We start from the raw sequence: 16,208 nt of genomic DNA, 5'->3' as shown, positions 1-16,208 counted from the left end.
TTACAAATGCCAGTGACGAAGCACCTCCATAAGTGCAGCGGTGAAACGAGCATTGTCCGCTACAGCCTTCTTCCAGGCTCGATATCTACATTGTATATAACGCGCAGCGATGTGTTCTACTGGAGGTCGACAAGCGAAGTAGCGAGTGACTGTGAACTCTACGAGACTGGGGGTGGCAACTTCATCAGACCAAGCGCTTGGATTCGCACGACCGACGCGATTCTCCGGAGACACTCGAAAGCGGTACAGGCGATGTGGTTTGAGGAACGTCACGTTGAGCTCAAGTCCGTGAGATACCGTGATGTCGCCTCCGTTCTCCATTTTCGCTTCGTTTCGGTTCGATCGCACACTGTATTCGACGTGAAACCCGTGCAAAGCTGAGCCCCCGTCATTAGCTGGTAGTTTCCATGCTATAATGGCACTCGTGGGTGTCACTTCTGAAACTGTGGGGGCTTCCGGTAGAGCATCAGGGACGGTGGGGGTATTAGTCTGTACTGGAACACTAGCGTCACTAACACCGCTATGACCCAAGCTGTTGAAGGCACTAACTGTGGCGCTATAGAATGTTCCCCCTCGTAGATGACGCAGAATGAATGTTACAATTGGTGAACCTGCGATACGTTGGTGTAGATCGTTGGGTTTCAGGGAAACCTCACGGTATAATTTGCGAACGCGGACGCCGAACTGCGTGTCTTCCGAGTAAATAGTAACGGTGTAGCCATCAATCGGAAGACCATTGTGTTTGGGTGGTGTCCAAGCGAGCATCAACGTGTGAGCTGAGGGCTCTAAAAGTTCTGGGGCTACGGGCGCATTCGGAACGTCGCACAGAGTCGTCATACTATCGCTGGGTACAGATTCAGGGGATGTCAGTAGTTTGTTGTCCACCAGATTGGAAGCAGAGATCCACACTTGAACGGGGTGTCCTGGTTCTAAGCCAGTCACTGTGTACTTCGTTGTGGCAATGGATCGTGTGAGAAGAACAATCGACTGTTCGTTGATAAAAGGGACTTCTTCGATCTCCTGACTCCACCGCAGAGTGTATTGCAACACCTCACTACCATTGCAACGTGGTTTAGTCCACTGGACATCGATTTGCCGCTTATCAACGCTCCCAACCACAGGCTTTTCAGGCTGATCAGGAGCCGTGCAGTCCATTTTAACGTAGTCACTCACGCGTGAAAACTGTCCAAGACCACAGCGATTCGAGGCTGCCACTACGAATTGGTACACCTCACCAGCCCAGAGCTCGTCCAATGTGCACGAGAGTGTGGTGATCGAAGGCAATGGCGAAGCTAGCACAGGCGTCTTCGAGGTCAACACTTTTTGGGGGACGGGGGTTGACGAACGAGTTGCTTTCGTTGTACCGGTATTGTCTGTCCTCCGGGTCTTGTCACCTCGTTTGACCTTCGCTGTTGACCTGGTTTGTGTCGTTTTCGGGGCTATTGTGGAGCACCAATATCCGGTAAGAACCGGTTCGTGAGATGCTTTAAGATCCTCCACAGGAATCGTAATTTCACGCAGTGGAACAAAAGCGTTGTTCTCCGGTTGACAGTGAATAGTATATGACACAATGGCAGCACCATTCGGACAGGGAGATGTCCAGGAGAGAGTGATGCGAGTGGCCTCGCGGTTGTCATGCTGCACTGCGCGCTCGATTCGAGATGGAATGAACGCAAGCGTTTCTATCGGCTTGGTTGCAATACTAAACTCGCTGATCCCAATCTACACCACAGTGTTGTTAAAGGGGGCGACTTTTGTATACACGATATGAACTTACCTGGTTTACGGCTGCCACTTGAAGTGTATAGTGGACACCTGGCTGGAGGTTCTCAATTGTTTTTGATAAATATTGTGCTGGCACCTCCGTATCAGGAATACTCACAAACTCGCGATCGTCACCACTATACGAACTCACATGTGTCGTGCGCACAATGTAACGAAGAATCTTGGCTCCGTTTGCTAACGGTTCAGTCCACGATATAGTGATCGAGAATCTATCCACCGAAACCACGACGGGGACCTCTGGCTGATCCGGAAATGAGGGCCGCACTCGCCACATCATCGCCGTTGTGTCTTCACTGGAAGAAACGAGAAATACACCGCTGGGATCGAAAGCAACAGATCGGATGGTGTCGTTGTGTCCTGAAAGCGTGAACACGCACTCTGCTGGCTTGGGTTCATGTCTTCGCCATACTTTGATCAAGTTGTCTGATCCACCAGTTGCCAGTAGCATTTCAAAGAGGTTTAAGTCACAGGTGGTTGGTGACGTGAGTGCACAGCACGTAATCGGAGCGTCGTGTGCATCAAAAACGGTTTCCAGGACGACACCTTGATCCAGTGACCAGTACCGAATTGACTTGTCTAGCGCCACCGTCACAACCAAATCAAGTTCTTGTGCCAATGCACAACCAGTAATCATCGACGAATGAGATGAAAACACGCCATCCTGTCAAATATTCGTGACACCATTCAGAAAATATTGTCGTAAAAAAAAGTAAACCCAGCTTTACCTTGGTCTTTGATGAAAACGTACGAAGTAGTCGCCCACTTGCATCAGGACAAGATTGGCTTCGAGTAACAGATTTAGTAGAAATAGCCGCATTATCCTCATCCAAAAATGACAAAGCAGGTGTGAACAACTTTTCAAAGTCGAAGTCCTTCATGCTTCGGAACTGGGTTCTCAGCCGAGCACTCTCCTCTGCTGTTAATGTGAGTTCATCATTCGCATCGTTGTTGCCACTTCTGTTGCCTTCTTGTCCTTTTTCGCGAGTTTTTAGGATTTTCTCGAATTCATCATCATTGGGGTCAATTTCTTCAATTAGATGCTCGAGACACTGCTTAACGTCGACCACTTCATTCCGCTCTTCTTCGCTTTGCGCAGGGGCTACTAGCGTCTGTTCTCGCCCATTGTCGCCAAGATGAAGCCATTCGTGATTGGCAATGAGCGACGTCATTGATTCGTCAAAGGCGAAGAGATTAACTGTCGACTCAATGGAGAACGAGAACGGGATGGCTTGCTCCCACTCCTGCAACTGATTGTCAAGAGATGTTGTTGTGCCGTCCTGGTTATTGTTAACCTGGTTATTCGCAGACAAGTTCGAGATATCCCACACCTCCACGATACATTCGCCACAAGTAACCAAATTCTGATCGTCCACTGTGAAGGCAAGAGACGAGACGCCTTCCTCATGAACAGGTAATATAATTAAGAGCGTCAAACGAACCATTTCTGCACTCTTTACCGGACATACTTTCCAAAGCATGCACGTTGAATCCCATGAAGATGTGGCAAGGAGCTGTCCGTCATGAGTGAGTCTCATTGAAGAGATGTCTTGCTGATGGCCCCTGCAGTAGTTGCTTGCCACGTCAAAATCTCTAGACTGTTGTGCCAGTGGAACGGTGGCATTTTCATCATAGTCGAAGAAGTGAACGATAGGTTCGTTGTCTGAGTCATAGCGATTGTCAATTGTTTGTTAGCAAAAATATGCCAAAACGCTTTCTTACGGGTAGCAAATGCAACAACAATCCTGGAAAACTCCGAATTGAAAACCTGAGCTGCTCCGCCACAGATTGAGCGACCATGATACGAAGACACGTCCAACCGGTCGAGTAGTTTTCCGCTATTCATGTTCCAGATTGAGATACTAGTCAAAAGATACCGCATTAGAAATCTAAAATAAACCATTTTTAAAAATAAAACAAGATACCCACCAGTCCAAACCAAACGTGAACAATATTTCTAAATTCATTTCTTGTTGGACACGAACAATCGCGACGTCCATGATGCTACACCGATGGGTCTCAAATACACGTGTCTTCATTCCAGACGTTAGTCGTGGTCGTCGACAATCCACATATCTGCCGTTGATGAAGCAAAACCCTGTTCGAAACATTACGGAGGTAAGTAGGGATGATAATTACAATATTGGTGCAACTTTCCATCTTCTCGAAGAGCATCATCCTCCAACTTCTGTTGCAAGGCATCAAGCATAAGCCGAGCGTTTGCCCGATCCTGTGCATTGCGACCGTCGCCGTGGACAGCAAATAATTTGTTTTGTTGCTCATCCACTCGCTTCCTCCGCGATGCCTTCCCCATGGTGTCCCCTCAAGAGCCGAGGGTCGCAAATAGAAGTGGCGGTTGATGAAGGTAGCTAAGAGACGCATTTAAACACTTGGTCTCGCATACGTATTAAAAATCCCACGATATTCATGTAGTCGAGAGTCTTTCATTATGCACAACTAGTATTCAATCTGAAGACAATTTTTGTCAAAGTTACCAAAAGGCGTACTAACGGCCCGTGTGGTCTATTTGGAGAGTCCCAAAGCCGTCCCAGTGGGTCGCTGGATTTGCCAACAAACTCAAGCAGGAATCGGAAAAATCTTGAAACAGCAATTAAGGTATTTTTCCAATAATATAATTGACTATTGAGCCTAGTCGTATTGCAATGATTATTACTGTCTGTCGAGGAGTCTAGCTTTTAAAGAGCATACAAATCTTTTGTCAAATACAGGCAGTAGAACATTATTTTGATTTCTTAAATATATTATATAATTATTTTTATTAAGCATATTGAAATGATTATTACAGTTTTGCAATCTAATTTTTTTATCTTCCGATACCTTAAACCCTTAAAACCTCGACCTGGTTCATAGTTGATGATGTAGCCAAATTTGCCGCGTATACCGTCAGCTGGCTGACCATGATTTCAAATTTTGAGGTCGCATAGAAAGTTTTATTTTCTCCAATAACCATGAATTCAGGCGATGTAAAAACAAATTCTCACGCACCTGCAAAAATTAACCGTGGTTAGCTGTAAAATACCGGTACGGAGGAGTTTTTAGCTGTACCGGTACCAGCTCTAGCAATTTTGTGATTTTCCTCGAATTTTGTGCCAAGCAATGATCAGCATCGTGCTGTGGCGTGGGCGAAAAGCGGCGCTCCAAGTGCCTCGTAAAGGTCACTCTTCACTACTGTTTCGATGCTTGAGCGTGGTGCCATTAAAGGGAAAAGACGGCAGCGAAGAGGATGCCAACTTTTCGATTACGAATCGCTGGGGAAAGCAGTTTCTGCCCGCCCTCCGTGCCTACAAGGAGCTTAAAGGGGACACGCTTGTGCCTATTGCTTTCGTCATTCCTACTGGCGATGACCACTGGCCAAGAGAGACGTGGGGCTACAGTCTCGGACGAGGCGTGACACACATCAGAAGCAGACTCACGTCGGATGAGAGTCACAAATTGCCACCATCGCTCGTTCGCGAGCTGGAGGAGCTCGACTTGGCCCAAAACGCCTCTCAATATCGATGGGACAATGCTATTCTGCCAGCTCTACGCTGTTTCTATGGGGTCTATGGACATTCGGATGTTCCCGGGCTTTTTGTGGTCCCACGCGGAGATAGCAAGTGGCCGAAAGCGTCTTGGGGCCTGGCACTGGGCGCCATCACCAATCACATTCGCTTGGGCAACACGTATGTGACACAAGTCGCCGCGTCGATGGAAGAGTTAAAGGGGATGGATTTATGTTTGGCGGCGATTGTCGACCGTAATTGGACGGAAAAAATCCTGCCATCCTTGGCGACATATCAGCAAGAATTTGGCCACTGCCTCGTGAAGATTTCATTTATTGTGCCGTCGCAGGCCCCATGGCCAGAGAAAGCGTGGGGAATGTTGCTTGGCAAAACCGTCAACCCGATTCGCTCGCGTCTTAGCTACAGTCGTCACGCGTTGAGAGATGCGGAGATTCTCAAGTCGCTGGACTTTGTTTGGGATGTTGACGAGTATGTGTGGACCGAACGCATTGTGCCTGCGCTGAAAGCTTACGTAGCCCAGAATGGACATTGCTTAGTCCCAGGAAGGTTCGTTGTGCCATCACACGATCCGTGGCCGAAGAAGGCGTGGGGAATGAAACTTGGACAAACTGTAAGCAATATTCGTTTGCGGTACAATTACAGGCGTCTAGTGCTCAGAGATAAGGAGATTCTCACGTCGCTGGAGTTTACCTGGAATGTTAAAGACTATGTGTGGACTGAACGCTTTGTACCTGCGCTGAAAGCTTACGTAGCCCAGAATGGACATTGCTTAGTCCCAGCAAGCTTTGTTGTACCATCACACGATCCGTGGCCGAAGAAGGCGTGGGGGGTGAAACTTGGAGAAATACTTAAGAGGATTCGTTCTGCAAGGTCCTACTTCTCGCACTTTGGTCGAAATGCCGAGGTTTTGGAATCGTTGGGCCTCAGCTTACAGCTTACCCCTAAAGGATATGAAAATCGTGTTTCTCCGCTGCTGGAAACATATGCGAGCATAAAGGGAAGCCGAGATATTCCAGACAACTTTGTCATTCCTCCGGAAGACCCGTGGCCTGAAACGGTGTGGGGGGTTCGTTTGGGTTTGATAGTGGCTCGCAACACTCACCACTTCTCCTAAAAAACTATTGCCTCTAAATATCGTAACGTTATTTTAATTTCAGAAAAACCCCGATAAAGCTTGACAAAAATAGTTTGGCATCAACCCAGCTGATAAAAAAAAATCACGTCTGCTCGAAATTTGCGTGGCATGCTCCACACAGGGTGGAATATAGAGACCAAGCTTCCAAAATTAATTTCACGACCGGCACAAAATTCTACATGATGCTAGTAGCTGCACTTCCTCTATTTTTTTTTTCAACAAGCAACGTCCACGGCCGGCCACTCAAACCACTTAGTTAGAACCTCCGAGAAAAACAAACGAACGCTTTGCAGTTTTGCTGGAGAAGGTGAAGTTAAAGTATTGCCAGCAACCGAAGCACTTTTGCCGCTGTCAAAATTAGTAGAATCTGGGCTATTTAGTATGGTAATCTTAAAAACATGCGCAGCAGACCATTTGCAATCATTATTGTGGGAAAATTATCCTGTGCGCGTGCTTTCTTTAACAGCTCGGCAAAACCACGAAACAGTACCGAACTGATTATCTTTATTTTGGAATGGTAGATGCCTCCGTACTAACAGTTTTGCCGATGTTGTCACAGTAGTACTGAAATGCTAGACTTTTTCCTCCGTGGAGTTACCGACAAACAAATGTACGATAGCTATTTAGTTTTGCAAAACATACCTGAACAATATCTTTAAATCCATTTCTTGCAGGACACGAGCAATCGCGATGTCCGTAATGCTACACCAATGGGTCTCAAATGCACGTGTCTTCATTCCAGACGTAAGTCGTGGCCGTCGACAATCCACATACTTGCCGGAATGAAGAAGAACCCTGATCGAAATAAAACGGAGGTAAGTATTGATAATAAATTGCGATATAGGCGCAACTTTCCATCTTCTTGAAGAGCAGTATTCTCCAACTTCTTTTTGCAAGGCGTCAAATTTATTAATAAGCCGATGCTTACCCAGTCCGACCATCGCCGTCGACAGGACACAATTTGTTTCGCTGCTCGTCCACAACACCGTTCACCGTAGTTCGCAATTAGTCACGCATTCGCACTTAAGATAAAAAAAATACATAAGAAACCTACCGGTTTTGAGTAGATCACTTTATTCCAGTTTGCTCAGGTTACTGTAAATATTTTGACCGGTAGTTTTTAAAAAGATGGGCAGCTGAAATCCCAATATTTTGGGCTTCGATTTGTACACTACAATTATTAAAGTAGGGGTATGACTACAGCTTCCTTCGCGATGCCTTCCTTACCCATGGGTGCCCCAAAGGCGACATCTGAAGAACGCCAGGTCTCTCACGTCCTTGTGGGTCACTTGGTACACCAACGAAGCCAAGTCTTCTGTGGCATTGCCAACTAAAAAATAAAAGTCCGTCACTGTTGCTTTTTATTATAATAATATAACATTTTATAGGTTAACCTACGGAAAATAGGAGACCCACAACGTCTCTAGTGTCTCCTCCATACATCGTAAAGTACTCATTCCTCACTTGTCTTTCTCTTAAAGTGCACTACTCCTTAAAGGGTGAAGTTTCCGTTGCACACACTCAGCAGCATGTTGGGCGAGAAAGCACCCAGTCCTTCGTCTTGCAGAACGTCCTCTGCCTCCACAAACAACATGGCCAAACCGAGCACAAAGTGCCAGTCAATGTGGCAGTGCATAAGCCACACACCTGGGTTGTCAGCGTTCAGGCGAAAGACGACATAACCGAGATCGGCGCAGGCGCCACCAGCGTCAGTCGAGCATTCAGGCACCGTGAAGACGTCGTGCTGCATGGGTCCGTTGAGCCGCAGAGCCGTCAAGTTACCCATCAAGATGTTGTCGCGGGAGGCGTGACCACTTCCAACGATCCACGGAGAGTGAGCGTGCAGGTGGAACGGGTGCTGGTCCGGTGTCTCGTTCACTACAACCACTTCAACATGGTCGTTGTGCTTGAGTTTGATAGCGTTGGCTGTGGTCGGTAGCTCTTCCGTCTTGGCTCCTTGGGCGATAGTGAAGAGTGGCGGACTGTCAGGGATCACCAATGAGCTGAAGTCGCCACCGTCCAGCGAGATGTAGCCCAGAAACGCTGTCGGGTTAGGAGGTCGAACGCCAAGTAGGAATTCCACGATAATACGTTGGTCAGGTGTCGTCGGGAGCTCGACCGGGACCGCCGGGTTGAAGTCAAACTCACCGATAGTCACCTCCGTCGTCCACTCTGACGACGTCGGGTCTGCTGTAGCCTTAGGCTCGTAGTCAATGATGGCAAGTGCGTCGGGGCTGAATCCGTCCGGTACTTGGTCGGCATCGCGAGCCGTCCAAGGGCTGCCGAACGGAGAGTGCACACGCAGCCAATACGAGTCAAGTGTCTGCTGTGACGACTTGGCCTGCACAAGAATGTCATAGCGTTGAGCCACGTTGATCGTCACTGAGTTGACAGGCGTTGAAGGTTTGAGGTAGTCAGCGTCACTTGCTACCACTCGGAACGTGTGGCCGTCAATACTGACTTTGAACGCCGCCATTGCCGACGTGTTGATCAGGCGGAGCAGATATTTCTTGCCCGGTACGAACCGAAACCGGGGCAGTGGACGACCGGGACCACACTCGAAACCAGCGGCCTCCGCGACGGTGCAATTGTAGCGTCCGACGCTGTTGATCAGCACAGTGTCCCAGATAGGAGCACCGACCGGCAAGTCGTGGTACCAGTCGGCCAGTAGAATCGTGTACTCTTCGTAAACGTCCTTCTCCCATCTCTGCTGTAGCTTAGGAGGACAGTGCACGATGAGTGGTCCACGGAGACCGTAGGCGTACTGCACCTCCTCATGACCATGAAACCAGAAGGTGCCGCACTTGTCGGGCTTGAACCGGTAGATAGCCGTCACGTTCGGCTGGATCTGGCACTGCGTGATGCCGGAGACGCCGTCCATCTCTTGCGTTCCGAACTGTCGCAGTCCGTGCCAGTGGATACACGTCTGCTCCTCTAGCTTGTTGGTCACGTGCACCTCGACCTCATCACCGAACGTGACTTCGATCGGGTGCAGGTCGGCTAGTTCATTGTTGATGCCGTAGCCAAATTTGCCTCGCACACCGTCGAAGATGGTGGTGTTGAGCGTCGTGATGTTCCAGTCGTAGCGAACGACATGAGCCGAAGCCTGAGAAGCGCTTAGAAGGAGGAGACTCAAATTGGAGAGAAAACGCATTTGAGCTTGGAGGCGAAGTTGAATTAGGAGACGGGTTGCTGAAAGTGAAGCTTGGTTTGGAGTGGAGAAAGCAAATTCCGAAATGAACAGAAGAAGCCTGTGTGGACCTGGACGGACAGCAACAAGGCTATCCGTATTGAATGCAGTAGCCACCTCAGAGAGACTAGCTTAGTTTTTCTTAAAAGAGAATGTTGATGTGAGGAGATCTTTAGCAGCTTAAAGATTGAAGAGACTTATCGTACCATCTACATTTAAACTTCGAGTTTCTGGCTATTGCCTTCTGGTAGTGACAAGTATGGACGTTTATGAGGATCGACCGGTTCAGTTCTCAATATTACTTACAAAACACAGTTGAAGTCTTGCTACTAGTGCAAGATGGACACTTTGTTAGTTGTGTTGGAAGCGGAACTACCGAATCTACAACTGTAGTAGCTGCCTTGTGTTTGTTCCCCAAATTTCGAAGCTAACCCTATTTGTACAGCAATTTTTTAAAGAACATGTCAGATTTTGAAAGAGCAAGATCACTATACGCACCTAATGCTCCTTCCTCCGTTCGTCTTTGCCGAGTACGTTAAGTTCGGGAACTGCTCCGTCCACTCTGGAAAGAAGGTGTCCCCATCAGTTATATACTGATGCACTCTCGAAACGTAGCAGGAGTCAGCGACTTCGGAATCCATCGCTTCCTTGTACAACCTCTCACCACCTCCGACGAACACCCGGTTACAATTTCGATATTGCGGATCTGTGTTTGCAAGTTGCAGCGCCTGCTCCAGCGTACGAGCAAATTGGACGCTTGGCCACCGAGCATTGGTAGCGTCAACTTGCAATTTCTGCAGTGTGGAAGACACGACAATCGTGTGGCGATTCGGAATTGGTTCGTCGAACTCTTCAAAGGACCGTCGGCCAACCACAAGCACCTGGTTTTGAGTGGCGGTACTGAAGAATGCCCAGTCGGCTGGAAGATTCCAAGGCAATCTGCCTTGCTTTCCGATCACGCGGTTGACGGAGCAAGCCGCAATGAGCGAAACAGGCAGCCGTCTGGGAGACATCCTAGCACAATAAAAAATAAAGGTATTGTTTTGCTTTGTGGACCACTTCAATTCGCTTTTGTAAAAAAAAAGGAAAAATTGTAACGAAAACATCAGAATATTCTACACGGATATGCTGCTATCTAGTACAAACTTAGTACTATTAATACTAAGCCAGTTTAGAATTGGGAAAAACTCCTTTTATTTTTGGCCGATGCTACAGTCCATGCGTCGACTCAGTTTATTTTCCATGTAATACTCCATGTAATGTCCATGTGTCGAAATAAATTACTTACCACTGTTTTTAAAATCCATAGTGAATGGAAGTTGTTAGACCTTCGCAAACGAAAGTCCTCTGACATCTCTCGTACATACCGGTATACAGAAGTCAGGAGGTCAACCATACGCATGAACATTAGGCGGGTCGATTCCAGTTTCAATAGAAATGAGATTGTATTAGTTGCATTATGGCTTGCTACCGTGAAGCACGAAGTGAAGGATGCGGAAGCGTAACAGCGTTAGACCAATCGGAGTTACGTCCAGCGACACACTCTTGTCTACATATCGCCAAAACCTCAACATTACGTAGAATCCGCAGTTGTATCCGTCTGTCTGGATCGGTCCATTGACGGACACAACTTTCAAGTCGTCGCTGAGCGTAGTAGCCAGATCCCACGACATGCGGTCCAGTACGTCCTTGTACGTCTTCAGGTTCATTGAGTCGTAGTACAGGACATTGTTCTGCTTGCCATCCACGATCATTGCACACCAATGCATGTTCCCAAAATTTACAGGAATGAGCAGTACATCCGCTTCAGTGAGTAGTTCCTGAACCTTTGTCTTCATTTTTTTACCATAGATTTCTTCTTCTTTGACGCCGAGGCTGCCTCGACACCGACGATGCGAACACCGGTGCCCGTCCTGTACAATCTCGCGCAAAAAGCCAAAATCAGCGCATCATTAGCCCATTGGGGCGGCTTGAGACGGTACAGCATCGCGTAGTGGTAATCGTTGCCGTCAATTGGGATGGTATCTTGGGGATAGGCGCGAGCAATGGCCTCTGCCATGCTCTGAAGTGTCGATTGTTGTGCTGCTGGTATGGCGCTGGCTGCATCCTGTGTTAACCATTTGGTAAACGCCATTCCATCATCACACGAACGCTTCACGTTTGCTAAGTATGCCATGGCCTCAATCTGTTCGCGTGAAAATGTTCCGATACCCGCGATGTAGACACACTCGATCTCCGGGTTTTGTCCGTTGCTGTCCATGATTTGTCCAGGTATTGTAGATGTTTCTTCGTCTTTTTGTGTAGTTTGACTCTGGGTGAGTACATCGATGGCTGTTTCATTGGTGTTGCTCACAGGCAGCACGGCAACGCACTTGTCCAACAGTTTGGGTGGAAGTAGGTAGAACGCGTTTTCATTCAGCACAGGCGCACTCTCTCTAGTGTACTTGGGTTTCTTGCTACCCGCGTTGTTGTACTTGGTTTGGAGTGGCAGAACACGACGTAGAGTGTCTTGAAGTGGAGGCTTCTCAAGTTGAAGACTGCGCGCAAGTTGTATTAATGTCACCTCTCCAAGACATCTTCTATGGGCTTCTGACTCGTTAAACAACGCTCGTTTCTTCTTGTCGTCTGCTTCTCTCTCCTTTCTGTTCAACCGGGGCCTACCAGACTTCGCAGCTTTGGGGTTCAGACGGATGCGCAATCCACTATCAGTATTTTTCTCTTCGTTGTCATCAGGAGTGGTCCCAAGCGCAAGCTGCTCCATTTCGGGCTTGGTTCCGGTTCGATTTCGGCTGGTTGTCACTGGAGAGGTCACTTCATCTGTTTATGTTTCTTCTCTCGTGACTGGAACCTTCGTTTTTTCAACCTTTACACGTTTGCGCTGCCTAATGTTCCTCCATTGTTGCACGACGAAGTCTAAATGCTCACGGTACTCGTCGTCATCAGAGATATCGGCTAGCTCACTGCATATAGCCTGGAACGCGCTGACTGCCTCCTTGTACTTAACATTAGCGTCAAGCACCTTGTGTTTCGCCTCCCCTGGTTTAAACTCATTAAGCACAAAAGGCCGCGGAGTCATCGGTTGTTCAGCAGGATGTAACCATCTAAATGAATGACATGTCAGACCCTCAGTACAACATCAATATTGGATATTACATGGACAACTCACGGCTTATACGTGGATGAATTGTGAGTCAACCCACCTTTCATCGATGCAACTCAGCGGTATTACGCTTCCTGGGGCGTTACTCCACTTCCGAAGCGCGATCGCGTGTTGACAAGGCAGACGCATTGCAGAAGCAAACGAGCAAGTGCAGCTCCACGTTTTCAAATCCACAGCATGCGTCTTGTGTTTACCCGTCACCTCCACGAAGCCTGGATTTGACTTTAAGTCGAAATTGAACTTGTCGACCTTCGAACATGCCATTACGTACTCCTTCTCCACGTGTGTTGCTACGAAATGCGTCGTAAAGCGCAAAACTTGGCACATCTCCTCGTCGTAGTTGCGGTTGACACGTAACCCGATCCTAGTCTTGTCGAACACGTATTCACTGGAAGTCCTGGCATCAGCACCCACAAGGGCCTTCACGGTGTCCGTCATGGTCATGTTGGAGTTTACCCCGTCCTTAAAATGCCCAAACCAATTCTCTAAATGGTTGTTCGTGTGGACGCGCAAATGTGCCAACCGTGAGCGTTCGTACATGACCCACATCTCCGTACAAGTGTTCCAGTTTTCATTTATGTAGTTGTAAAATGCCATATATCCAGTCCTAGTGCAAAGTGCCTTCATGGAGGTCCAATTGGTCTCGTAGATCTCTGAACTTAAGGCATATACCATGTTGTGGACTAATGCGTCGATGGCGTCGTGATCGTCCGACGAAAGTTTACCATATTCTGGCTTCCTGGACGCTGTGCGGAGATATTTGATGACGTGAAAGACGCAAATCAACACGCGCGACTTAGAGAAGTACCGACGCAACACGCGGATCTCATTCAGATCTTTGTCGACCATTATAACTTGAACCTTGTCGCCAATCTTATCGTCAATCCGAAATAGATGATCCAGCGCTCGGGACATCTGCCAATCGGCGTTTCGTTCGAGCAAAGACTGTTGTACAGGCTGCCCACGCCCATTGTCGTCTATCATCATGAAGGTACAAAGCTGGTAGTTGTATCTAGTGCACATTACATGGACAAGAATCGCACAATACATGGGCATGACATTAAAATAAGCATGGACAATACATGGACAAATAATTGCTCAATACATGGGAGGACTTACCGATTCGTTTTGTGGGTACAGTCCACAAGCAAAAGCTCTGGAAACCTAGTAACCATGTCGCGCATATGTCTGGAAGTCATACTGATCACACCAGAGTGTCCCGCATCAGTTTCGTCCACCGTGACTACGTTACCGTCAATAGCTGCGAATTCCGCGAGAGTTGCGGCGCAAGCGTCGTCGTCATTCAACCCTCCTCTTATCTCTGCTTTAACACGTTGCACAATGTTGTCCACATCCTTCTTGACGAGGTTCTCGCCTCTCCCCAGAAGATACTCATAGATGCGTGCGCGCTTTCTACCGTACATCACCATGCTGTCCACAGCATCCTTCGCGTCCGTGTCGTCCAACCTACGGTTCTCCGCGTACGTCTTGAACTGCGCTGTCCCCACCGCATGGTTGTGCTGGTACACACCGTTCTTCACGCGAAGGCAGCATAAGCCGTCAACTTGCACGAGCTGCACCACAAATCGAAATGGACAACCGCATCCTCGGACGAAGTGCTTGGTTCGCAATCCGCTGCTCCTGTCTTTTGCTGGCCAGCCATGTGTGCAGATGTATGTGCGTTGGTAAGCACCCCACGTCTCTGGTACGTACGGAACATCCATTCCCTGCTTTGCTGCCGCTGTTTGACCCAGCCGCTTGTTTCTCAATACGCAACTAAGCGTTGACTGGATGCGGATGACCTGGCGGGACTTTACCGAGTAAGCCTTCAAATACTCATTCCACGCCGACCAGCTCGGATACGTCACGTCTGCAAGGCCCTCCACAAGGGAGGGAGAGTCTACGACCTGGACAATACATGGACGCTTGAAATCGTCCGTGTCAGGCGAGGCGTCGTCCGAGTTTGCAGCAGCGCCGGAGGCTGCGGAAGCCGTGGTGTCGATATCTGAAGAGGAGTCGGACGATTTACCCTGTATTTACAAATAGATAACGCACGGTTAGAAACACGTTCACAGAGACCACAAACAGCAAGATAACGCACCTCAGACGTCGCGGAAGCGGGTAGACTGAGCGACATGGCCGGCGATTGCAGCAACGGTTGATCTCGTGACGTAGGCTGCGGCGTGCAGGTAACGGAGCGGCGGCGGCGGCAATGCTCGAAGGGGGGCGAGTTTGGGTTTGAAAAGCAAATGAAAGGCTGGTGTGATTGGTACAACTACCGGTATACAGTATTGTACCGGTATTAACTACATAGATCACATCGTGGACAATACACGGATGAGAGTTGGACAATAATTGCACTCAACGACTGGGTTGTTTTTATAAATTACCGAATGAAAATATTTTACATCATGGACATTACATGGAGTATTACATGGAAAATAAGCGGATTTGACGCATGGACTGTAGCATTTCCGAAAAATAAAATAAATTTGTGCACTGTTAACAGTACATACAGTGCACACCAAAACTAACGTTATATGCGCAATCGAAATTTTCGATTTCTCTCCAAGTATAGTGATTTTTGTATCAAACTAATGGTCAAAACGATATGCGCACTTTGTAGTTGCTCACTACACCTTTGCCAATCCAAACTGGTGGTAGTGTAAACCAAAACGGAGTGTCCCTTATTTAGAATTTTATTTTTAAAAAATTTAGAAATCCCCAAAATTAATCCAGACCAATGCGGATTTAGTGTAAAGCAAAATGATGAATATATCTTGTTCGATGGTCGCCTCGATAACAGTATCTTGTCCTCTACAGTACTTAAAGTACTGCCCATGCACCACGTACATTACATTAGTGCATTGGCTATAGCCACGAGCGCCCCGCACCGGACGCCGTTAGTGCTGACCGTCCAGGCAAGCAGCCCCAACACGAGCGCTTGATGGCACGTCAATCGCTGAGCGCCATTTTTGACAAGGAAACTCAGAGCTGCAACCCTTTCTCCTTCCATTCCCCACGGTCTGCAAGCGCAGCCCAAAGCTCTCATCCTTGATGTACTTTGTCTAATTGGGTTGCTGGCCGTCTTGGTCCCTCTATCGATGATTATGCAGGCTGTACAAGCTGAGAGGTCACTGTGTGCACCCACACTCTCGTGCTCTGGCGCCCATACGCAGCTTTCACGCCCCCTTACATCCTTGTGTGTACCCCAGTCCGCAGCGCGCCCGTAGTTCGTATTGCTGGATGTGTCACTCGCGTTCTTGCCAGTTTGCACTACACTAAATCTACATTGCTCGAAAAACTAATTTTGTCAAATTATTCCTCAAATTTAGATGTTACTTCGGCTACTTCACTCCGTTTTGGTTTACACTACCACGCGAGTTTGGATTGGCAAAGGTGTAGCAATGTGTTGTG

At 48.0% G+C, this 16,208-nt stretch overlaps 3 protein-coding genes across 3 annotated transcripts; all 3 read right to left on the bottom strand.

Annotated features, from left to right (window-relative positions):
- On the bottom strand, positions 1-3,320 carry PITG_17297 (uncharacterized protein; the record flags this gene model as incomplete). The annotated part of the gene is made up of 3 exons (XM_002896758.1): positions 1-1,722; positions 1,778-2,446; positions 2,511-3,320. 3 exons carry the CDS (start codon positions 3,318-3,320, stop codon positions 1-3), a joined length of 3,201 nt encoding a protein of 1,066 aa, XP_002896804.1.
- Positions 3,321-3,671: 351 nt separating this feature from the next.
- On the bottom strand, positions 3,672-4,096 carry PITG_17296 (uncharacterized protein; the record flags this gene model as incomplete). The annotated part of the gene is made up of 2 exons (XM_002896757.1): positions 3,672-3,880; positions 3,922-4,096. 2 exons carry the CDS (start codon positions 4,094-4,096, stop codon positions 3,672-3,674), a joined length of 384 nt encoding a protein of 127 aa, XP_002896803.1.
- A 6,023-nt stretch (positions 4,097-10,119) lies between these two features.
- On the bottom strand, positions 10,120-10,644 carry PITG_17295 (uncharacterized protein; the record flags this gene model as incomplete). Its single annotated transcript, XM_002896756.1, has 1 exon — positions 10,120-10,644. The coding sequence occupies one exon, from the start codon at positions 10,642-10,644 to the stop codon at positions 10,120-10,122; it is 525 nt and encodes a 174-aa protein (XP_002896802.1).
- Positions 10,645-16,208: the final 5,564 nt, after the last annotated feature.

The sequence above is a fragment of the Phytophthora infestans genome, genomic scaffold (assembly GCF_000142945.1).
Source record: "Phytophthora infestans T30-4 supercont1.53 genomic scaffold, whole genome shotgun sequence".
NCBI classification, from domain to species: domain Eukaryota; phylum Oomycota; class Peronosporomycetes; order Peronosporales; family Peronosporaceae; genus Phytophthora; species Phytophthora infestans.
This window is presented reverse-complemented; position numbering and strand designations above follow the sequence as displayed.